Source organism: Thamnophis sirtalis, unplaced genomic scaffold, assembly GCF_051295495.1.
Source record: "Thamnophis sirtalis isolate CommonGarterSnake01/CBP01778 unplaced genomic scaffold, rThaSir2_p1.2 scaffold_3, whole genome shotgun sequence".
NCBI lineage: Eukaryota > Metazoa > Chordata > Lepidosauria > Squamata > Natricidae > Thamnophis > Thamnophis sirtalis.
The window spans coordinates 70686868-70708214 of NW_028261383.1; the positions used below are offsets into that span (position 1 = coordinate 70686868).

The 21347-nt window shown below is 37.0% G+C and overlaps 1 protein-coding gene across 5 annotated transcripts in view; it reads left to right on the plus strand.

The window, feature by feature from the left end:
- Positions 1-21347, plus strand: part of RAF1 (Raf-1 proto-oncogene, serine/threonine kinase) — a 95746-nt gene that overhangs the window by 50248 nt on the left and 24151 nt on the right. For 2 of the 5 annotated variants that reach the window (XM_087709102.1, XM_087709103.1), the window contains exons 2-6: positions 7092-7178; positions 12788-13018; positions 16028-16140; positions 17227-17329; positions 18961-19118. In XM_087709102.1, coding sequence (XP_087565228.1) covers positions 7143-7178; positions 12788-13018; positions 16028-16140; positions 17227-17329; positions 18961-19118 — 641 coding nt within the window. In that variant the 5' untranslated portion in view covers positions 7092-7142. Of the gene's footprint in view, positions 1-7091; positions 7179-12307; positions 12481-12787; positions 13019-16027; positions 16141-17226; positions 17330-18960; positions 19119-21347 lie in introns of those variants that run through there. The other 3 variants (XM_087709104.1, XM_087709101.1, XM_087709105.1) reach the window with 2 other exon arrangements.

A 21347-nucleotide genomic window follows, 5' to 3' on the forward strand; every position in this document is an offset into this window, starting at 1 on the left:
TACTGAAGTTCTGAAATACTGAAAATTAAGCTAATAATCTCATTATAAGCAGGCTTCTGTAATTAAACATGAGTATTATATACATTATATACATGCTAAAACTGCCAATTATATAAACATATTTTTTAAAATAAAATGTCACCAATAGTTTTGAAGAGAGCCTCTTTGGGAGACCATGAGTTCTAATCCTGGTTTAAGCATGAACCCATCTGAATGTCCTTGGGCTAATTACTCTTTCAGCCTTAGGAAGAAAACAAGGGCAATCACTTCTGAAATCTTGCCAAGAAAACTTCAGAAGCTTGTCCAGGCAATCACCAAGAGTTGAGACTGGCTTGAAGGTTAAATAAATAAGTAATTGAAACTATTATAAAAAGATAAGCGGATGAAAACGTCTTGGGATAAAGTGCATGTGAACGTAGAGTGAAAAATACGTTACCTGCTTATTTTCTGGTTTTAGAATATGTCAGTAAACAATCGATTGGATTAAAGGATCTGAAAACTTGATGTGCAAAATAATATATTCAACTTTAGGGGAAATTGTCTCTGTTCTAAAAAAAAAAGCTTGATTTTTTTTTCATGAGACATGAAACCACCACCTCTTCCCCTAACCACAACCCTAACCTCCCCACCACCACCACCTCTGGTCCGCAGAACCAGAAAGGTTGGGAACCGTTGCCCTAAGGAACCAAGAAGGGAGCATTCTCTTCCAGATGTGAAGGGAAGAGGTAATCCCGCAGATATTGTGGACCTGGACCATGAAGGGCTTTAAAGAGAACATCCAGCAGCTTGAATTGCACCAGAACAAACTGGCTACCAGTATAGGACTTGGAGCAGATCAACTACAGGTAGTCCTGAACTTATGACCACAATTGAGTACAAAATTTCCATTGCTAAAAGGTGGATCACATGACCTCAGGATACAGCAACTGTCATAAATATCAGCCAATTACCAAGTATCCACATTTTGATCATGTGACCACAGGGATGCTGCAGATGCTGCAACAGTTATAAGCGAAAAATGTTTGTCACTTTTTTTAGTGCAATTGTAATTTTGAATGGTCACCAATAAATGGTTGTAACTTAAGGACTACTTGTAATGCCTATGACTGCTCAAGCCACTGCAGCAGTTGAAGTTTTGGCGGAATCTTTAAGTCACATTTATGGCATATTGCTGTTAATCAAATATAAGATGACTAAAACATGAAGGGCAATGAGGAAAGCTGCCTGGTTTGAGGAAGGTTATAATTGGAGCACAAGAGGGAACTTTGTAAAGGCTCTCTTAGCCAAAGCTGCCATCTGCTTTTTAAGCAGGAACTGCGAATTCAGGAGGAACCCCAAATTACAAATGTAACCCCATCCAGAATCAAAGATACAATATCTCTGCAAGAAGATATTTAAGAAGAAAGAAACTACTGCAAAAGATCCCTGATAAAACTCACTCAAGATTTCGACAGATTTCACCTACGTCTGTCCACCACAATTATCCACAGGAGTAATCATTATGGGTTTTGTTCCATATTAGCTTACCTTAACTGAAAATGGTCCATATGAGTTTCAGAGGTGTCTGCAACTAGAGGCTCACCAAATCTCAGCAAGCTTTTTGTCAAGAGAAGATTGTCCAGGTTCCTTTTCAACTCCTTGGAGGCTTTTATCAAGAATGGATAGGGATCCAAGCTGATGGTAGAACTGATGTTGTGATCCAGATAATTTTGCAGTATAACCTCTAACATCTCACTAGAAAGCCATCTGGCTAGCATCCAGGCAATTTTGTCTACTAAATGTTCTGCTCACAGCTATATACAGGATACCTAGAGAGTAACATTAGTTACTATTCACGGCAGCCTAGCAAATTATGTTCTGGCCCAGCCTTCCGCATCTGGGTCACTTTAAATTGAGTTGCTGGTTAGACCTCTCCAAACAGAACAAGGAGTGGAGGAATAGTGTTTTACCATTTTTATCATTACAGTGCACGTTCAGATCAAATTTGCTTCTTTTCTACTAGTGGTTCTCTAGGCATTTCCCCATTCATTTAATGTCTTGGAAGTTTCTCAGTAAATGAAGGAGCTCCTCTGAATTGGTTAACAGGGGAAGGCAGTGCAGACACAAATCCGTCCAAGGCATAGGTGCCTCCATATTTTGCGATATCCTTACAGGGTCAACCAACTTGTGACTTTAGGGGAGAAGAAAAATCATTACAAACTTGGGAAGGACTGGTCTAAGGGCCATCCTCCTCTCTGAGTTTGGTGGCACCAGACCATGACAATCAGAATTATCATTACATAGATATTAATAACTCCCACCTTTAAGACATGTTGCATCTGCTCTGAAATAAAAACAAATTCTATTGTTGGCTTCTTACATTAATTTGAGGTTGTCCCTAAATCTAGATTTCTCAAATAAGGCCTCATATCCAGCTATTGCTGAAGCAGTGTCTCTAGTTTAGAGTTTCCTGTTTGTCAGTAACCATTAGATTTGCAAGATTGATAGCAACCCCACTAAGGAGATTGGATCAATAAATAAGAAGGCTGAAACTACTTTTATATAGGCTATAATAACATATGGTAATTTTGATAGTCTGATGGTGCTGCATTTCTTCCTTCTCCTCCTTCTCCTCCATTGAACTAGGGAGGTGTCTGTTTGTGCTACTTCTGAATATTATCTCTCTTGTAGATTTAAGAGATCTCTTGTTGTTCTGCAGAAATAATTTGAATTATCTCGGCAGAAGATCAAGGTCATCTTTCTTACTCTCTAAATATACATTTCAACCCCTCCTTCATTTCAGCTTTCTTATAGATTAATTTTTTTCATAGCTTTTCTACTTTTTAACGATAAATTTAACAATCATGAATTTTCTTGTTATATCACAATATCACTAATGGCATATTAAAAAAAATCCTCTTAAAACTCCAAATCTAACATTATGCTCTTGCCATTCAAGGTGCCGAACTTACTACTATAACCCTCTATGCACGTTGGCAATTGACTTCAGAATATTGGGCACCCTTAGATCAACTCAGTTATTTAGTTTTGTGTTAAAGTAAAATAGAAATAGTAAAAAGAATATATACCAAAATAGCAGAATAAATTGGCAACTGAGATGCTAACCAATATGCTCCCATAATATCTACAGATAAGTTCACTCAATATTCTGGCCCAATGTCCGAGGGAATACTTAGGTTTTAAGAGCCAGAAGGTCCTCGTCATCTGAATTCTGGATTAGCAGATATCTGAAACAGAGGGAATAGATAATTTATGAATAAGTTCTCTTCTAGTTCCAGTGTTGTAACAATGATTGAAAACTTACCATTACATTTCATTCTAAATTAACTTTTAATTGACATTTCTCTTCTTTTTCACATAAAATACTCTAACCATCATCCCTTGTATTTGTAAATTTTCACCTAAAACCAAACCACTTTGTAGAAATGTGATGTAAATATAGCTCATATTGCCACTTTAATAAATTCTGAGGTATTTCTACTCTGATAAGAAAGAGTCACGTGATGGTAACAAAATTAAAATGTCTTCATATATTAACTGATGCGAGTGAAATTTACCTTAATTTTCTTCTAATCCTACTAATATTTGTATTAATTGCAACATCAATAATGCTCAAATAATACTTTTTGCAATATTTATGAAGCAGTGCATAAGAAAAGAGTTTGAGATATGTTTATAATATATCATGATTCCAGAGCCACTATGTTCTGCACCATCAAATCAATTTCCAGTTTTTTTAAGTGTTGTGTAAAAATTATTTGCATTAGCTCATTTGAATTTACTGGAAGTACAAGCATGGTATAAAATTTCCTCCTTACAAATTATTTCTCCTTTCCCTTTATATAGAAATCTTTTAATAAGAATAATTTTAGCTTACTTTAACTTTTATTTTGAAAAAGAATTCTTTTTTCATTTACAGTGAGTTGTTTCAAATGGTGTTTTTCAGAAAAATATTAATTGCCAAAGTGGTAGACATTTCTTCCGTATTGTACATTCCCATTTTTACTTAACTCTGCTTCAGAAGATTAGCGTGCTTTCCAGATCAGGGCATGCAGAGTTTGTCCTTTTTTGTTAATTCATTTGCCGTTCAAGAATCTCTTTTTTTCTCTTTTATATCAGATTAATCCTGAATTGTGTTTAGCTTTTGTTTTCAGCCTTTTGCCCTAGCAATGTTTAAGTAACAGGCATTTTTCTTTAAAGGATTAGAAACCATTAACCATGAGAATACAGAAATATAGCTGCAGTATTTGTACATATTGTCCATAGAAAAGAGAGATGATTCAGGTTCCCAAGTTCATAAAATATGCAGAGTTGCATTCTTCAACCAACATATAAGGCATGACTGATTGAAGCGATACAGCTTTTTCAGATTGACTGCAGTGAAGGATATCTTTTTGTAGCAGATAACTGAACTGGTAGGGTGGAAATCTGGAGTTATCTGGAGTTTCGCACTCTCACTTGGCATTGTGCCTCGGGGTTAGCAGTTTAGTAATTCCCATTGCCAGCACCTATTTTCCACCTGGTATCCGCCCTATAATTTCAGGTTTAATATTCATTAATTGCTATGGAAAAGTAAAAGTCCCTAAATTTACAAGAGTGTTGTTAGTAGGAGATGGTATATGTGCATCTTTGTTCATCAATTTTCACTTAATGTAGTGGAATTGCGAAATTTTTAAAAAGCCTTACATTTTCAAGAGATTAAGGGATTAGTAAATGAATTTGGTGAACAATTTTGATATTGCAGAAATAAGACATTATTGCAGAAGTAATATAAGTAACTTATCATTGTCAATAAAAATCCACAATAATATATTGTGGAAGAAATAGCTGGGTTAAAAGCCTTTGTGGCAGTGGTGAAACTCAATTTTTTTTACTACTGGTTCTGTGGGTGTGATTTGGTGGGCGTGGCAGGAAAAGAGTTAATGTTACGGTTAGGATACTGCAAAATCTCCATTCCCACCCCACTCCAGGGGAAGGATATTGCAAAATCTCCATTCCCACCCCACTTTGGAGTCAGTCATTTGCCTGTTCTCTGAACTACTCAAAATTTCCACTACTGGTTCTCCAGAACCTGCTGAATTTCACCCCTGCTTTGTGGTCTAACATATCTCAGAATTGCATTTAAGTATTCTACTGAGGTAAACGTTATACAAAACATTTAAAATGCAGCATATATTTTACATCAAATAAGAAGGATTTAAAGGATTCTCTTCTCTCCCCATCTTTCAAATATTGTGCGTTGCTAATTCATGTCATTGTCATAATTTTGGTAAAGTTAGTGTTTTTCTGTGATTAAAAGGCTAACCTAGAATGGTTTACCATTAATACTGACAAATAATATATTGGCATTTGCTATTATAGTTACTATAACATATACAGAATTTCAGGAACCACTAGTTTGCATTTTTCCATTTCAGAGATGCTTGAACTGGGTTGTATTACAAATAGAGGGGTTCCTTCTGTTTATTAAGGAGACTCCCAATCTAGGAAACCTGGCAGGCTCTAGGGAAAAGATGGTCTTTGCTAATTCAATATTTAATCTACATCTCTAGGATTGATAGCAATCCTTTGTTGCACATTTTCAGCATTTCTTTTACTGTGGTGATGATGATTAAAACTTTGTGCATTGCACATAATTGCATTTCTGAAGAGGAATGCTTCTGCAAGTTATGTTACTAAATGTTATAATAATATAATAGTAGATTCCTGGACTGGAGAGAGGATTGTGTTACATCAGTGATTCTCAGCCTGTGGTATGTAGACCCATAGGGGGATCCACGATGTTGTCACAAAGGTCCACAAGTTTGAAAAAATGTTATGATTTAAATCTTGAGTTATGTCTTAGTCGTTTATGGCCACAAAATATATTTAAAAGGGGTTTGTGGTAAAGAAAATTTTGAGAACCACTGTATTAGATGATCTTCTAGATCCCTTGCAAACTTCATATTTTATTGACACTGGATGATGGGAAAAATGGTCTAGGTTGGGTTAATACAGGTAGTCATCAGCTTACAACCACAATGGAGTTCAACATTTCAAGTGTTAAGCGAGACATTTGTTAAGCAAGTTTTGCCCCATTTTACGACTTTTCTTGCCCAGTTGTTAAGTGAATCATTGCAGTTGATAATTTAGTAAACCTGTTGTTAAATGAACCTGGCTTCTCCATTGACTTTGCTTGTGAGAAGTTTGGAAAAGATTATCACATATGCTTGGGACACAGCAACCGTCATAAATATGAATCAGTTGCCAAGCATCTGAATTTTGGTCACATGATCATAGGGATACTTTAAAGGTCATAACAGTGAAAAATGGTCATAAGTCACATTTTTCAGTGCTGTTGTAACTTTGAATGCTCACTAAATGAACTGTTGTAAGTTGAGGAATCCCTGTAGATGCATGGGCAGAGAGGTTTTCAAATTTTATCTTGTGTTTTTCCCATGGTTAACGTCCTTCAGTAATCAATCTATCCTGTACACCACAGGTGTCAAATTTGCGGCATCACATTGCTGTCATGTGAGGTTTCGTGACATTTTTTCCCTTTGCGGAGCTGGGGTGGGCGTGGTCTGTGCATGATGCATCCGGCCCAGAGGCCAATTTGATGCCCATGCTCTACACTGACTTTGAATCTTAATGTCTGACCCAAAATCTAGATAAATTGTTGAGAGTTCAAACAAGCATCTTCTTGTAAAAAATAAATGACTCTGGTGTCTGAAGAGCTTCTTGATAAATCTTACTGTTAAGGTTCAAAATTATACTGAATTAAAATTCTGAAAATATTCTTTTAAAAATGCATATGTGGGAGGGATGATTCCTCTGTATGCTTCTAAACAGCTTTTGGTGGACATAGATAGAAAAAAACCCCCTATTTAAATACATAGTAATTAGTCATGGTACAAGCTCAGTGATATAGTGAAACTTGAGACCAAAGCGAAATGTTGAAGTTTTGGAGTGTACTAAGATGGGAAATAGAAATTTATCATGTACTGAGGAGTATAGTTAATAATTTGAGCAGATTATATATGGTATATCACTTTATCACTGAACCTGGTGTGGCTTAGTTATGATGGACATATTGCATTTGATATTCTTAGGGCTGGAGCACATACATTTGCCATGGTGAAGATGTGGCTGAAAACAGGAGCATGGGATATCAGTGCATGATCACGGAGCTCCACACAGTAAGTACTTCTGCATGTTCTAGCCAGGATGGTGATGGCAGCATCCCCGTGGCAAAATATGTGGACTCCAGCCCTTAGTCTTTTACTGTGTACCATTTCTGAAACATATACTGCCCTTCAAAATAAAGACACTTGAAAGGAAAAAAATCACACCTTGAAAATGAGGATTGGATTATGAAGTGCAGGTTTTACAAAGTAAAAACAAAAAGCAACATATTAAAAATCAGACATAAATAATAAAACCAGTAAAAATTATATCTCTGCCATACTGTATATGGAAGAATTATAAAAGGAAACTTTCCAAATTCCTTAATATATTTTCAGAACTATTTATATTATTTTTCATGTGTTTATTGTTTTAGCTGTTTAATTAAGGGATTACAGGATCATAAAAAATGAGGTTTTTTTAGTTTAATTGGTAAGACATTTAACTTTCCATGAAAAAGTTATTCACTTTTTCCTAATAGTCATCTGTCTCTCTCTATTTTTGAAAAACATGTTTGTGTACTTTTGAAAAAAAAATCATTTCATACAGATCTTTCTCAAAACCTTTCAATTTATGGTTACTGCAGTGATAATATAAAATTTGTTTGCTGCCCAAACTGCATACAACCCTTTTTTGCGAAATGACATCTCATTTTTAAAAGCTCATTAGAGCAAAGAACTTTCCCCAGAGGACTGTTTATATTCCGCTTCAAAGGGCCACTCTGCTCCCATTATATAAATGATGTACTTTGTGCCTAGCATAATGTGAGGTTATGCTGATAATTTGGTGATGATTACATGCTATGCAATATTGATAGTTCAAGTTCAACATAACATCCTCAGTTCTTGTTGCTAATACAATCAGGAACTCTTAAAGCAGTTTGATGGATGTATTATTTTGATTTGTCATACTTGGTGGTGTACTATGTAAAATAAGTAGTAATATGATTCTCCTAGGCGCATGTCCAAGCATGGGTTAACTTCAGCTTGCTGCCCAAGGACTGAGTTCAAAGATTGTGTAGCCATGCCTCCTGCTCCCCTCAGAGGCCCAGTTTAAAAAACTCAAGTCGCCCTAAAAGGACGCAGTTGGGGAGTTCCAGTTGTTGGACAGCAAGTTAGACTCTCCAAACAGCTTTTCTTATTTTTGTGTTTAGAGTGTAGATTAGGAAGCGTTAGGTTTTCTTATTTTCTCCCTTCAGTTGAAAACTTCATGGTGTACCATGTAAAATAAGTAGTAATATGGATTTCAAAAAGAAGTACAGAAGGACATGACTTTTTTTTATCAGAATGACAAATGCTTTAGGAGCAGCAGATTTATTTATTTATTTCTACCTGATAGGAACATTGAAGGTCGCACATTAAAAGTCCACTGATGTAGAAATTTTTCATCTTAGTAGGGTGATGAGATATTGGCATAAAATTATTTTTCACAGGCACACAGAGCAGAAGCTAGGGATTAAATTTCCAATTAAAAAAAATCTCTGTCTCATATTTGTTGTTTGGTAACTTTTTCTATATTCCTATAAATTAGAATATATCTTATTTATTTGATTTTTATAATGCCTTCATTAGAGGAAATGAATTTTCCTCTAATTGAAATGTTGATATTTTTAATGAGAGTTTCATGTGAATTTTATATTTGACATATGAAAAACATAGGAAATAGCTAAACTCTTTTATTGGAAATAAAATATTGTTGATATATTAATTTTTGCTTAATACTGTTTTTGTGCATTGATTATCTCAGACTCCTGCATATGGTATGTCTGTTTTTGGTACAAGGAAATATAACCCTCCTAAAATATACAGTACATGTTTTTGTGTTTACTGAAAGGAATTATTTTTGCCAACTCATGTACTTTTCAGCTATCTTGTGAAGATTAGTAGTACTTTTCAAAAATCATAGATTTATTAATGTTAGGCTTTTCCTTGTTGAACTTCTTCAGGAAAGCTAGTGAAGTGATATTTTTAAATACCCTGTAAAATACTTGCAATATCTGTTTTCAAATATTATTTTTGGTATGAGAAATGGCACAGGAAAATGCACATAAGTTGGCAAAAATAATTCCTTTCAGTAAACACACAAATAAATAGCCTTTCCACAAATGTCAGGTCAATGATAGCACTTTTTGAACCTGAGATTCTCATAGTGAATAGGCAGTGTACCACCATAACTACAAAATCCAATGATGAGCCTCTAGCATGTTAAAATTTCTCTGTTAAAAAAACCATGTTAAGACTAGAAAGCTTTATGTCAAATATCCTCAGTCATGAAAATCATTGGTGCCACTTGCTGTCTCTCAACCTAAACTACTTCATAGGTTTGTTGTGAAGAAGATATTTGGATAGAGCTTGCTTGATTTTCTAGATAAAGGGTGAGTTATCAATGTTTTAAACAAATAGGATAGGCAAGGAATATCAAGTACACGTTGCAGGTTGTTTGATTATGCTGTGGCGAACAACAAACATCAACATTTGAGGGTTGATAATGTTTCACCTTCTTTGCCACTTTTGATAAGAGAACCATTTGAACTGGCAATTCAATGAACTGTTATTGATGTTATCATTATTGACCTATAAAATGTTGATATTGTTATAGCTACAAATGTACTAATTAGGGTGCTTATTTAATGTAATGTGTGAATAATTTCTGCATACATTTCAGAAGCACTTCGCCAGAGATAATTATTTAAAGTATCTACTAATAATGGCATGAATTTTGTAGACCTCTGGGATATATTTTCCTCTAAATCTTATAGTCTTATTAGATTAAAAGGACGTGCGAATTGTTGTTCAGAAAAGAATGGTTAATACACTGAAACCCATGAGAACGTGCGGAAATGAAATTCAAATATGTGATCGTGGCTCCTAACACTATGTAACATAAACCTAAAAAAACTTATGTGAAATAATTTCTGTTCAATACTTAATCCCTTCCTGATTTGAGGGTTCCATATAAGCAAGAATGGTTGCTGAAGGGGCCTTTAAATCAGGGTCCTCAAACTTTTTAAACGGGACCAATTCACAGTCCCTCACACTGTTGGGGGACAGCGGACTGAGTGGATGGGCATGGCTAGATTGTCATGTGACTGAGTGGGCGTGACAAAATTAGCAGTCCATTAAACAATACACACAAATTAAACTTTAATTTGTTTTGCTCCTGGGGGTGTTTTATTTGCTTTTGTTTGCATGTTGCTCTTTTGGTTGCCTTTTTATAAATTGTTTTTTAAGTTGTTTAGAAGTCTAGTGGTCCACTTCTTAAAACTCCGTTTTGCAGCAATTCTTCTCAGCCCCAAGCAGCTTACAATCAACAAGTTTCTCTGTCTCTCTTGTCTCTGTCTCCTTCCTTCCTTCCTTCCTTCCTTCCTTCCTTCCTTCCTTCCTTCCTTCCTTCCTTTCTCCCTCCCTCCCTCCCTCCCTCCCTCCCTCCCTCCCTCTGTCTATCTCTATCTCTGCCCCTCTCTCTGTTTCTCTCCCTCTCCTTTCTTCTTCCTGCTTTCCCTCCTTCCTTCCCCTCTCTCTGCCTCTGTCTCTTTCTCTTTCTTTCTTTCCTTCTTTCTTTTCCCTTCCTTCCTCCCCCCTCTCTCTGTGTCCCTTTCTCTCTCTGCCCCCTGGGGGGGAAGGAACCCTTGAACTGGTTCTGGGTGGTGAGAATCTGATGTTTGGAGGCCGACGAGCTGCACATCGAAGACCAGTGGGGAGGCGGGGCAATCCCATGGTTTCCCCAAAAGTAACATCTCTTGTCTCATGAAACTTGAAGACTCAAGGCAGCATGAACATTTGTGTTGTAGCCACAGGAGCTACTAAACAGCATGACACTCTCCCCTGATGGCCACCTGCTCACCTTCCCCTCCGCCTCGGGCCCTGCATCCAGCCCATGACTAGGGGACGCAGTGCTTCTAGGCTAGTCTAGCCAGCGTGTGGGTGAGCAGGCAGCCCTCCTCCAGTCCAGCCCCCTGCAGCACTCTACCGGCCGCATTGAGGCCCTGGGAGGTCTACATACGTCTCGTTTTTGGCCAGCAGAGTGTTTCTGGAGGCTGGGGAGGCCAAAACTGAGCATGAAGACAGAGCTACTACCTTTTTAAGAAGTTGTTAGCAAGCAAATATGTCTGTTATTAGAACTGAAATAAAGTAGTCTGTGTAATTGATTAGGCATGGCTATGTGTATGGTGTATTTTCTCTCTAAAAAATGTCTGCATTTAATTCTTTATAAATTGTAGTGGAAAAAGAGAACAGAGGCACTAGTAGCTGAGTTCCCACACCATACAAAGTCAGAAACATTTTTATGTACTGTATGTTTGAATAAGTAATAATAGCCTGGTCCATGCAATACTAAACTGCAATGGATAGATGCAGTTACTATGTTAAGACGCATCATGGCTTAGGACAATTTAAATTTAAATGAGACTAAAGGAATGTAATTTAAGAGTATTTTGGCTTAATACACTTACTTTAGTTTTAAACCTAAAAACCATGGCCTCCCTTTTCAAAAAAGTCAATGTCTGAAAATGTCAATCCTATCCCCTCTATTGCATGACTGTTATATGTGCTGTGGACAGGAGATTTAAAATGAAAGATTGTCCTTCATGGACTGAATTAAATTCCTATGACTTACAAAGAAGCATATATAACCTAAATATATGGATTTTCTTTGAGAGAAAAATAGGAAAACAAGTCATTAATTATTTAGTGTGTCTTTTGCCATTGTGAATGCTTTTAGTCCATTGATTCAAGGAAGTAATAATGTAGAAATGTACAAGTAGTTCTTGATTTAACAACCATTCATTTAGCGATCATTTGAGGTAACAACACTGAAAAAAATGACTTGAAAATGGTTTTCACACTTGCAACCATTGCAGCATCCCCATGGTCATGTGATTAAAAATTAGAGATGTGGCAACTGCATGTATTTATGACAGTGGTAACATTCAGGATTCACATGATTGCTATTAATAATCTTCCTAGCTAACTTCCAACAAGCAAAGTTAATGGGAGAAGCCAGATTCACTTAAAGATGGCACGATTCACTTAACAGCTGCAATAATTGGCTTAGCAATCATGGCAAAAAAAATGTAAAATTGGTGTGACTCTTTTAACAACTGCCTTGCTTGGTCCCAATTGGTGTCGTAAGCCAAGGACTACCTGTAAACAGTTGATCTTATTGGTGGTTATAGTGTTCTGCTCCAGAAATAAAGAGCCAAGGTGGCACGATGATTAGAGTAGAGCACTGCAGGCTACTTCAGCTGATTGCTAGCTGCTGTTTGGCAGTTTGATTCTCACCAGGCTCAAGGTTGACTCACCCTTCCATCCTTCCGAGGTAGGTAAAATGAGGACCCAGATTGTTGGGAGCAATATTCTGACTCTGTAAACTGCTTAGAAAGGGCTGTAAAAACACTATGAAGCGATATATAAGTCTAAGTGCTATTGCTTTTGCTAAATATGTTTGTGTATCAGTGTACATCTGCTAAGGCAAAAATAACCCCACAATTCTTGATGCTTTCTTATATTTAATAATTGAATTATAAATCTTTTACTTTGCATTTGGTGTTTCAAATACTTGCTTTATCACAAAATGAGAAACTGGTTTCAGCATGGTCCTGAGGAGACTTGTCTTTCTCTTAAAGGTTTGGTTGCTTAAAGCTGCTTCAATGGACCACATTCACGGAGCTTGGAAGACTCTTCCTGATGGAATTGGATTAAAGGATTCTGTCTTCAATGGATCCAGCTGTATTTCACCTACCATTGTTGAACAATTTGGTTATCAGCGCAGAGCATCTGATGATGGGAAACTTTTAGATTCCTCCAAGACAAGTAATACTATTCGTGTTTTTTTGCCTAATAAGCAACGCACAGTGGTGAGTCTGTTTCTTGTTTTGGTCAAAATAAAAGATTCACTGTTTTTTCCCTACTCGTTCATAAACATTCCAGTGCCCCAGTAGTCTAAAAATGTTTAAATGTGAAGAGTCCAGAATGGATACACTGACATTTTGTTCAACATGTTTACTCAATACACACACACACACACACACACACACACACGAACACGAACACGAACACGAACACAAACACATAACCTTGGAAAGATTAGTGAGACTAGTGTAATTTCTCTGAATATATGTGTATCTTCTTTTTTGAGTAAGTCCTGCTAATGCATCCTTTCTGGACATTAGATGGTTTCTTGTGTTTTGCTCTTGGCTTGAAAGAGACTACTGAATTGAACCTCAAAGAATTTTAGACTTTTATCCACATTATGAATATATGTCTTAAACATCAGCAGCAAAAATCACATAAGCTTAGGCAAAGTAGCAAGAATTAAATAGATTCTTTTGTTAAATGGCTGACAAGCTTCAGGACTCATGGTGATGGTAATCTTGCACAGAATCTTAATTTTACCCATAGAAATTATTTTAAAAAGTGTTTCCCATCTGAATAGCATTCTTGCATTCTTCTCTGACTTCCTACTCTTTTTTTCTTTTTTGACCAAATATGAAACAGTGATGGCATTCTCCAATCCTTCTCTGTTTGTATAGAATTTAACCTTAGGTTTAAAAATGCTTAAATTTGAGGTAGATTATGTACTGTAAAGAAGCCCAATATAGATATAAAGCTGCTGGGCTGTCTACTGTGTTTTGCTTTTTTTTTAAAAAAGGCAGAAGCTATCATGTCTATTTTTCTTTTTCCTTGGTTGCCTAAATTATCTACATAATTGATTATCAAGATTAACAATTAACAGGTTTCCTCTCAATCAGAATTTAAAATTGTGGATTTGATAGGAAACCATGCTAACAATATTAATTCATAGAAATTGTATTTTGTCTATTCTATTATACAGCTTTACACAATTTGCAACAAGATACATAGATATAAAGTATTGGTTTAAAATAGCAGAATAATATAGTTGGAAGGGACCTTGTAATCCAAGTTGGAGATTTTGTAATCCAACCCCCAGCTCAAGCAGGAAACCCCTATGCCTTTTCAGGCTGTTAGCTCAATCTCTTTTTAAAAATCCTCAAGTGAGGAGCACCACAACTTCTGAAGGCAAGCCATTCCACTGATTAATTGTTCTGTCAGGGAATTTCTCCTTAGTGATTGTGAGGTTTTTTTAATTTATAGAGGGCTTGTGTTCCCATTCCTCCACCATTACTGTCCTAGTTCTTAACACAAAAGTCACATCCTGATTTTTTAATTTTTTTTGCCACAATGTCCATAATACAATCTCTTGGAGCTTTAAAATGTCTAAATGAGTGCTGGAGGCCCCAAAAGAGCAGAATAAATTCCAATGCAATAACAACTGTAATAAGCAACAAGAGAGCAAGGGGTTAAATCAGTATATTACTATATATACAGTCAATATGATATGTCAGAAAATTCAGCTTCCTAGAACTGAAGATTTTCTCAACTTTTAGAAGAATTTTAGTGAAGAAATGAGATCATTTCCAAGTGAATGTAATTTCAGAATTTAGGTGCATTCTACTGGAAACACCAACAAACAATCCATCGGAATACAGTTCAAATACAGTTTCCATAAGCATTGAATCCAGATTGAAAAAGAGGTCCATTTAAATGTATTGATGCTAATCCATTTAGGATTTTGGAGATCATCTGTAGCAGTGTGAATTGTAGCCTGGAAACAAATTGAAAAACACAGTAGCTATTTCAGAAGATCAGACCTACATTCTCAGTGCAGTGTCTGTTAACAATTGGGCTCCTACATTTTGACCCAGTTGTAGTTTTCAAGTATTGTTTGAAGTTGGTGTTGGTAGAGTATACTGCAGTAATCCAGATATGATGGGACTGAGGCAGATGCCACAAGAACTGTATCTCTGGGGCTAGGCAAAGTTGATAAACCAGTCTTCAAATAACATGGTCACTTTGTGTGACTGGAATTCCTCAAGGATTAAAAATAAGTTGGACTCATCAATATCCAGGTACAAGTAATCCCTATAGTTACTACAGCTCTGCAAAAGTCTGGCTACATCGACTCTTATCTCCCGATCAAATAATGTTTTATCTCTAATGTTCTATCTATGTTCAGTTTCTTCCTCCAATTCATCCTGGTTCCATCCTGCAAAAATAATTAGATACAAGAACAATCAATGAATGCAGCTTTAGTACCAATGCAACTGCACCCCTAACAAACATAATGGACAGTATGTGTGTCTCCCTTGAGAAGTAAATCTCTCCTAGAGTTGCTGCTATATTGTAATTACAGGTAGTCCTCAACTTGCAAGAATTATTTTAGTGACCATTCAAAGTTACAACGGCACTGAAAAGAATTGATTTTTGACTGGTGTTCACAGCATCCCCATGGACACGTAATTAAAATTTGGATGTTTGGCAACCAACATGAATATACAATGATTGCAGTGTCCCAGGGTCACATAATCGCCATTTGCGATCTTCCCTGACAACTTCCGATAAGCAAAGTCATTGGGGAAACTGGATTCACTTAATGACTGCAGTGATTAATTTAACAATGACAAAAAAGGCTGTAAAATCAGCGGTAACTCATTCAAAAATTTCTACTGCTCAGCAATAGAAATTCTGGTCCCATTTGTGGTCAGAAGTCAATATCTTTAATGCATTTTGCATTTAGTTTTTCCAATGTAAAACTATACAGAGTTACAGGGAGAGATGCCAAAGAAAGAAAGAAAGAAAATTGACAATAGTAAGGAGATGAATTTTCAGTTCTATTCACTGCATTGACCTTACGAGTTTACCAACATTTAAGACATCTGGCTATCGTCTAACAAATTGAGTTTGTAGAATTTAAGAATAATTGTTCTATAATTGAAATATGAAGATTAAGAAGATAAATTATTTATATTTTTAGAAATAGAAAAACTTTATTTTGTGCTTAACAGGTAAATGTACGTAATGGAATGACTCTTCATGACTGTCTTATGAAAGCACTCAAAGTTAGAGGTCTGCAGCCAGAATGCTGTGCTGTTTTTCAATTACCTACTGAACACAAAGGGTAAGTATTGGAATTAAATTGAATATAAATAATTTCATCCCATGAGATTATTTAAGATAATATTTACTATATTTCATTTCATGTAGCAGCTGCAGATTCTTCTCTTAAAAATGACTTTTTCCTTCTTCTATAAATCAGCTATGATTCTCACTTTAGATATTCTTTTGCTTTTTATAGGATGAGATCACATAATTCTATACAAAGCTGCTGGGGAGGATGTCAGTCCTTTTAAGGCTTATACTGAAGGCCACATTAAGCCCAAATCATGGATGATGTCAGTTTGCTTTTTTCTCCTGAACATGTAAATTCCAGATAACTTAAGGTTCAAGGGCAGGGGTGTCAAACTCAAGGCCTGGGGACTGAATCTGGCCCACAGGGTGCTTAGATCTGGCCAGCGGGGCTACCCTGGAAACATTGAAGGACCGTCCCACATGTGGCCTTCCATCTTCGCTGGTAGAGGGTTATAGGAGGCCATCACAGTTGAAAATTGTGCTCACGAGGGCTGCGGGAGGCACTCCCAACCTCTATTTTCGCTGACAGAGGGCTGCAGGAGGCCATCACAGCTGAAAACTGAGCTTGTGAGGGCTGCAGGAGGCATTCCCAACCTCTGTTTTCACTGACAGAGGGTTGCAGGAGGCCATCACAGCTGAAAACAGAGCTCGCGAGGGCTGTGGAAGGTGCTCCCAACCTGTTTTTGCTGACAGAGGGTTGCAAGAGGCCATCACAGCCGAAAACTGAGCTTAGGAGTTGGTTTTCACTGGCAGAGCGCTCGGGCCACCATAGGTGCCCCCAACAGGAGTGATGTCAAGCTGCTCCCCCCCCCCAGGTCAAACATAACTCTGATGCAGCCCTCAATGAAATCGAGTTTATCATGTGCCACTCTTGGCCTCCATGAACAATTATAATACTAACTTATTGCTTGCAAGTTTTGAATCAGCCTAGAAAGTAAAATACATTTTCACATGTATCTTAAGGTAGTTCTGCTTCTAACTAACAATTATATGAAATAAATGATGTTTCCAAATAATTATTTGGAAAGTGAATACTTGCAGATATTTAAGAGAGTTTTTTTTTTTTTTTTTTTAGTAAAAAAGCACGATTGGATTGGAGTACAGATGCTGCATCCTTGATTGGAGAAGAGTTACAAGTTGACTTCCTTGATCATGTTCCACTCACAACACATAACTTCGTATGTTAATCTTTTGTATGTATAGAAGAACTGGAAATGCTTTATGGAAATGCTTTATCTAATGCTGCTAGATTTCTATACTTTATTTTGTCTTCTCACAAAATAAACATGTAAATCAGAAAGCTACAATATAGTTGAGTTTTCTGATTTTTCCAATATTAATATAAAACAGTTTTGTTCATTAGTCTTGTAGTATATTGTCCTTTTCTTTTCTACAGTTTTTTTTTGTTTGCATTTGACATTTTTCCTTGCAAGATTAAGAATTACCAAGTGTAGTTTAAAACCTCTCCTTTCTAAATGTCCATTAAAATGGTCACAAGGGTAGTTGTAGATGGATTTTATACCCAAAGTAGCCAGGGGTGAAGTACAGTCCCTCCTCTGATCTGTGTATCAATGCCTATATTGTTAGAAAATTATTTTTTTATTAATTAATGTAAATAACACAAACTAATTTTCTTAACCATTTAGTGATTTTTCCATTCTTCATGCTCCTCTATAGATCTTAGCAGCACATTTGTGAACAGGTTCTCCTGGTACATATATACGTAAATATGTAGTAGTCAAAGATATTCTGAGCTTCCTTTTCTTGCATGAAGAAAGAAGCAAAAAATACTCTAATTTATGTTATGATCCTGTATGCACTTGGATCGTTGCTGTGCTTAATGCTTCTTCCAATCTTGGCCTAATGATTGTAATAGAACATTCTCACTAATCAAGTACAGGTATTACAAAATGAAAGTATGGAGGGAGCAGGGGACATGCCAGCTTCAGCTCTTTTTTCTGAAACTTCTGAAAATTGGTGAGAAAAATGTAAAAAAAGACTCTAAACCAGTGGTTCTCAACCTGTGGGTCGGGACCCTTTTGGGATCGAACGACCCTTTCACAGGGGTCGCCAAAGACCATCGGAAAATACATATTTTTGACGGTCTTGGGAACCGATACACCAATTTTATTGTTGGGGGTTACCACAACATGAGGAACCGTATTAAAGGGTTGCAGCATTGGGAAGGTTGAGAACCACTGCTCTAAACGTTGCTTCATGCAGTCCTCTGTATGAAATGTGTAGTTCTCTATATGATGTAAAAGCCCTTGTCATCAGTATACAAAAATTGGAACACAATTTCACGATCCTTTTGTCTTTTCATTTAGTAATGCAGGCATTGGGCTAGGATATATAAAGATACTCCAAAGTATTTTTTTAACCCATCTGTAAATTTAGCATGGGTTAGCCTTTCTGAAACTTCTGTCCTTTTGGGTATGTTGAACTTCAAAGAATCTTTGAAATTGATATGGTACATAGTGAGAAGAAAAGATAACTCTTAGCAAATGCAATATGTACTTGTTTTTTTGGGGGGGAGGAGGGAGAGTAATTAAAGGACAATTTGAGAATTCTCCATGTGATATCATACATACAAACAGAGAGAAACCTGTTTGAGCATGTACTTGTTTCTGTGTGCTTATTAAAATTTGATCATGATCCTTAGAATTATAAAAACTGAATGCCCATGAAAATGTACTGAAGCAATTTGAAAATATAAACTAAAGTTAGTTTTTGAAAACACATTTATTGAAAGTTTTTTTCTCTTTGTAATTGGCAACATAAATGACAAACAATTGCAATTATTTTCCAGGCACGGAAAACATTTCTGAAGCTTGCATACTGTGACATCTGTCAGAAGTTTTTACTAAATGGATTCCGATGTCAAACCTGCGGTTACAAATTCCATGAGCACTGCAGCACAAAAGTTCCAACTATGTGTGTGGACTGGAGCAATATCCGGCAACTCTTGTAAGGACTTTTGAGGATCTGGGATAGAAGTAATTCTACTTGTTGAAATAATGCAGAATCCTGATTGTTAAAAAAAAAAAAAAATACGGCCACCCTATTATTGAAGAATTGCCTGGTTGATTGATGATTCTTTCCTAAACTATGTAAAAGTTGCAAGGAATTTTTTTGAAAGGTTGAACTACTTTGTTTGCTATTATCATTTCAATTTGCCTAGTTCCTATCTAATGCCTCCATCTGTGACTTGATATGCAGTAACTGTGTGCATGTTATTTTAATCATCTAGCTACATCTTTTGTATTTTTTATTTGTCCTTAGTACACCTGGCAGGAGCTAGGCTTTGGTCTGTGTTTGTTGCCAGTGCAGTTTCCCTAAAGTACTCAGTTGTTTGTTTTTCTTTTGTTATTAATTCTGGTGCTTGTTTCAACAGGTAATATCAGGAATGGGGAAAAGTATTTGTAAAATTAGCTGCCCCTCCTGTTTGTTTAGAATCTTTGTCATTTCACTCACTGCTGCAACTTTACAGCTAAATTTATAGTGGGTTGTGTTGCTCAAAGATGCAAAGCGAAGTACTTAATATAGAATCTAAAAACAACTTTTTATTGTAATTACTTTTATTTTATAGTCTGATTCGGCCATCGCGGAAAACCAAAATGTGTTTTATTTGATTTTGGTGTGGTGAATCCAACCATGGTGGTTTAGAAATTGTGATATATATGGATTTCCATGTTTTAGCTAAACCAAATGTAATTTGCTCAGTAAACAATAATTAAAACAGTGAGTAAGCAGGTCTACTAGTCCTTTGTCTTTGCTAATTTTGTACTCTTTTCCTTGCTAGTTTATTTCTTGTACTAGTTCTGACATTATATTAAAAATCTCTATTAAAGCTAATATAATTCTTGTGATAGAATGACAATTTACACATTTTTGCAAAGAATCTGCAAAAGCATTTAAAATCAAAATGACTTGCTTTGCATTCAGAATGGCTGTTCTGCATTCATTATGTGTTGTTTCAAGCATTTTGATAATATTTCCCCTTTGAACCCAAAATAGCATATTTTAAAGTAACTGTTTTGGACTGAAAATGGGAGCGCCTCAAATTCAAAGTTGTTTGCATCCAAAATCTTGCGTATTCCTTTTGTCAGTCACTTCCAACTTGATGCTATCATTTCACCATTATCAGCTGTCAGTAACTCTTTCTTTGAGTTCTCATAACCTCATATTTGTGTCATCAGTTATAGTCAGAGGTGGGTTCCTACTGGTCCAGTCCGGTTCGGGCGAATAGGTAGTAACTCCAGCAGACACGTGACCGTACTATCCTTGGTGGCGCCACCATCTTGGTTTTCTGTTCTGCACATGCACAGAACAATCTTCATGGAAAAATGTAATCCCCCCTTTTTTTACTGTTGTGTGCATGCGCAGACCATTTAAGTGCAAATGCCCTGCCCACCCGCCCACCCAGTCACTCCTCACCTCCTGAGTGGCTTTCCTGCCTAAGCTGCCACATGGTACCTGCCCTGCGCCCCAACTGAGCTGCCTCCTCCTCCTGCCTACAGGTAAGTCTCTCTAGCCCACCCTCAGAGCTTGCTGTGCCCCTCCCACCAGGCTCACAACCTTCCTTTCCCCCATCCCTTCCAGGATCCCCACCAGCCCCATTTTGGCTCCCAGCAGGATTTGGGGAGGTTTGCAAGGCCCCAAATAGAGCATGGAGGTAGTGGGGGGGGGGCACCCATTTTGGCTCCCAGCAGCTTCAGGGAGGCCTACTAGGCCCAAAATAGAGCTTGGGGTGGGGGGCTAGCAAGCCTCCCTGAAGCCCCCTGGGAGCAAAAGCGGGGGCGGGGGGAAACACACTTCAAGAGAGGAAGAAAGGAAGAAATCCTCACCATTTGGGGATCCCCAAGTGCATGGAGCAGGGGTCTGCAAACTTGGCAACTTTAAGACTTGTGGACTTCAACTCCCAGAATTCAGCTTTGCTGGAGTTGAAGTCCACATGTTTTAAAGTTGCCAAGTTTGAAGACCTCTGGCATGAAGTTGAGAGCTTATTGAAAGTGCGGCTAGCTATTCTTGCTCAGGCTAAGTAATCAATAATGGAAAGGAGAGAGTGAGGGAAGGGAGAAAAAGGGAAGGGAAAGTGAATGTGATATGGATGGCGGGATACAGGGAGGGAGGGAGGGAGAGAAAAAAGAGAGGAAGGAAAGACCACAAACATGGCATTAGACGCAGCTTCAGAGG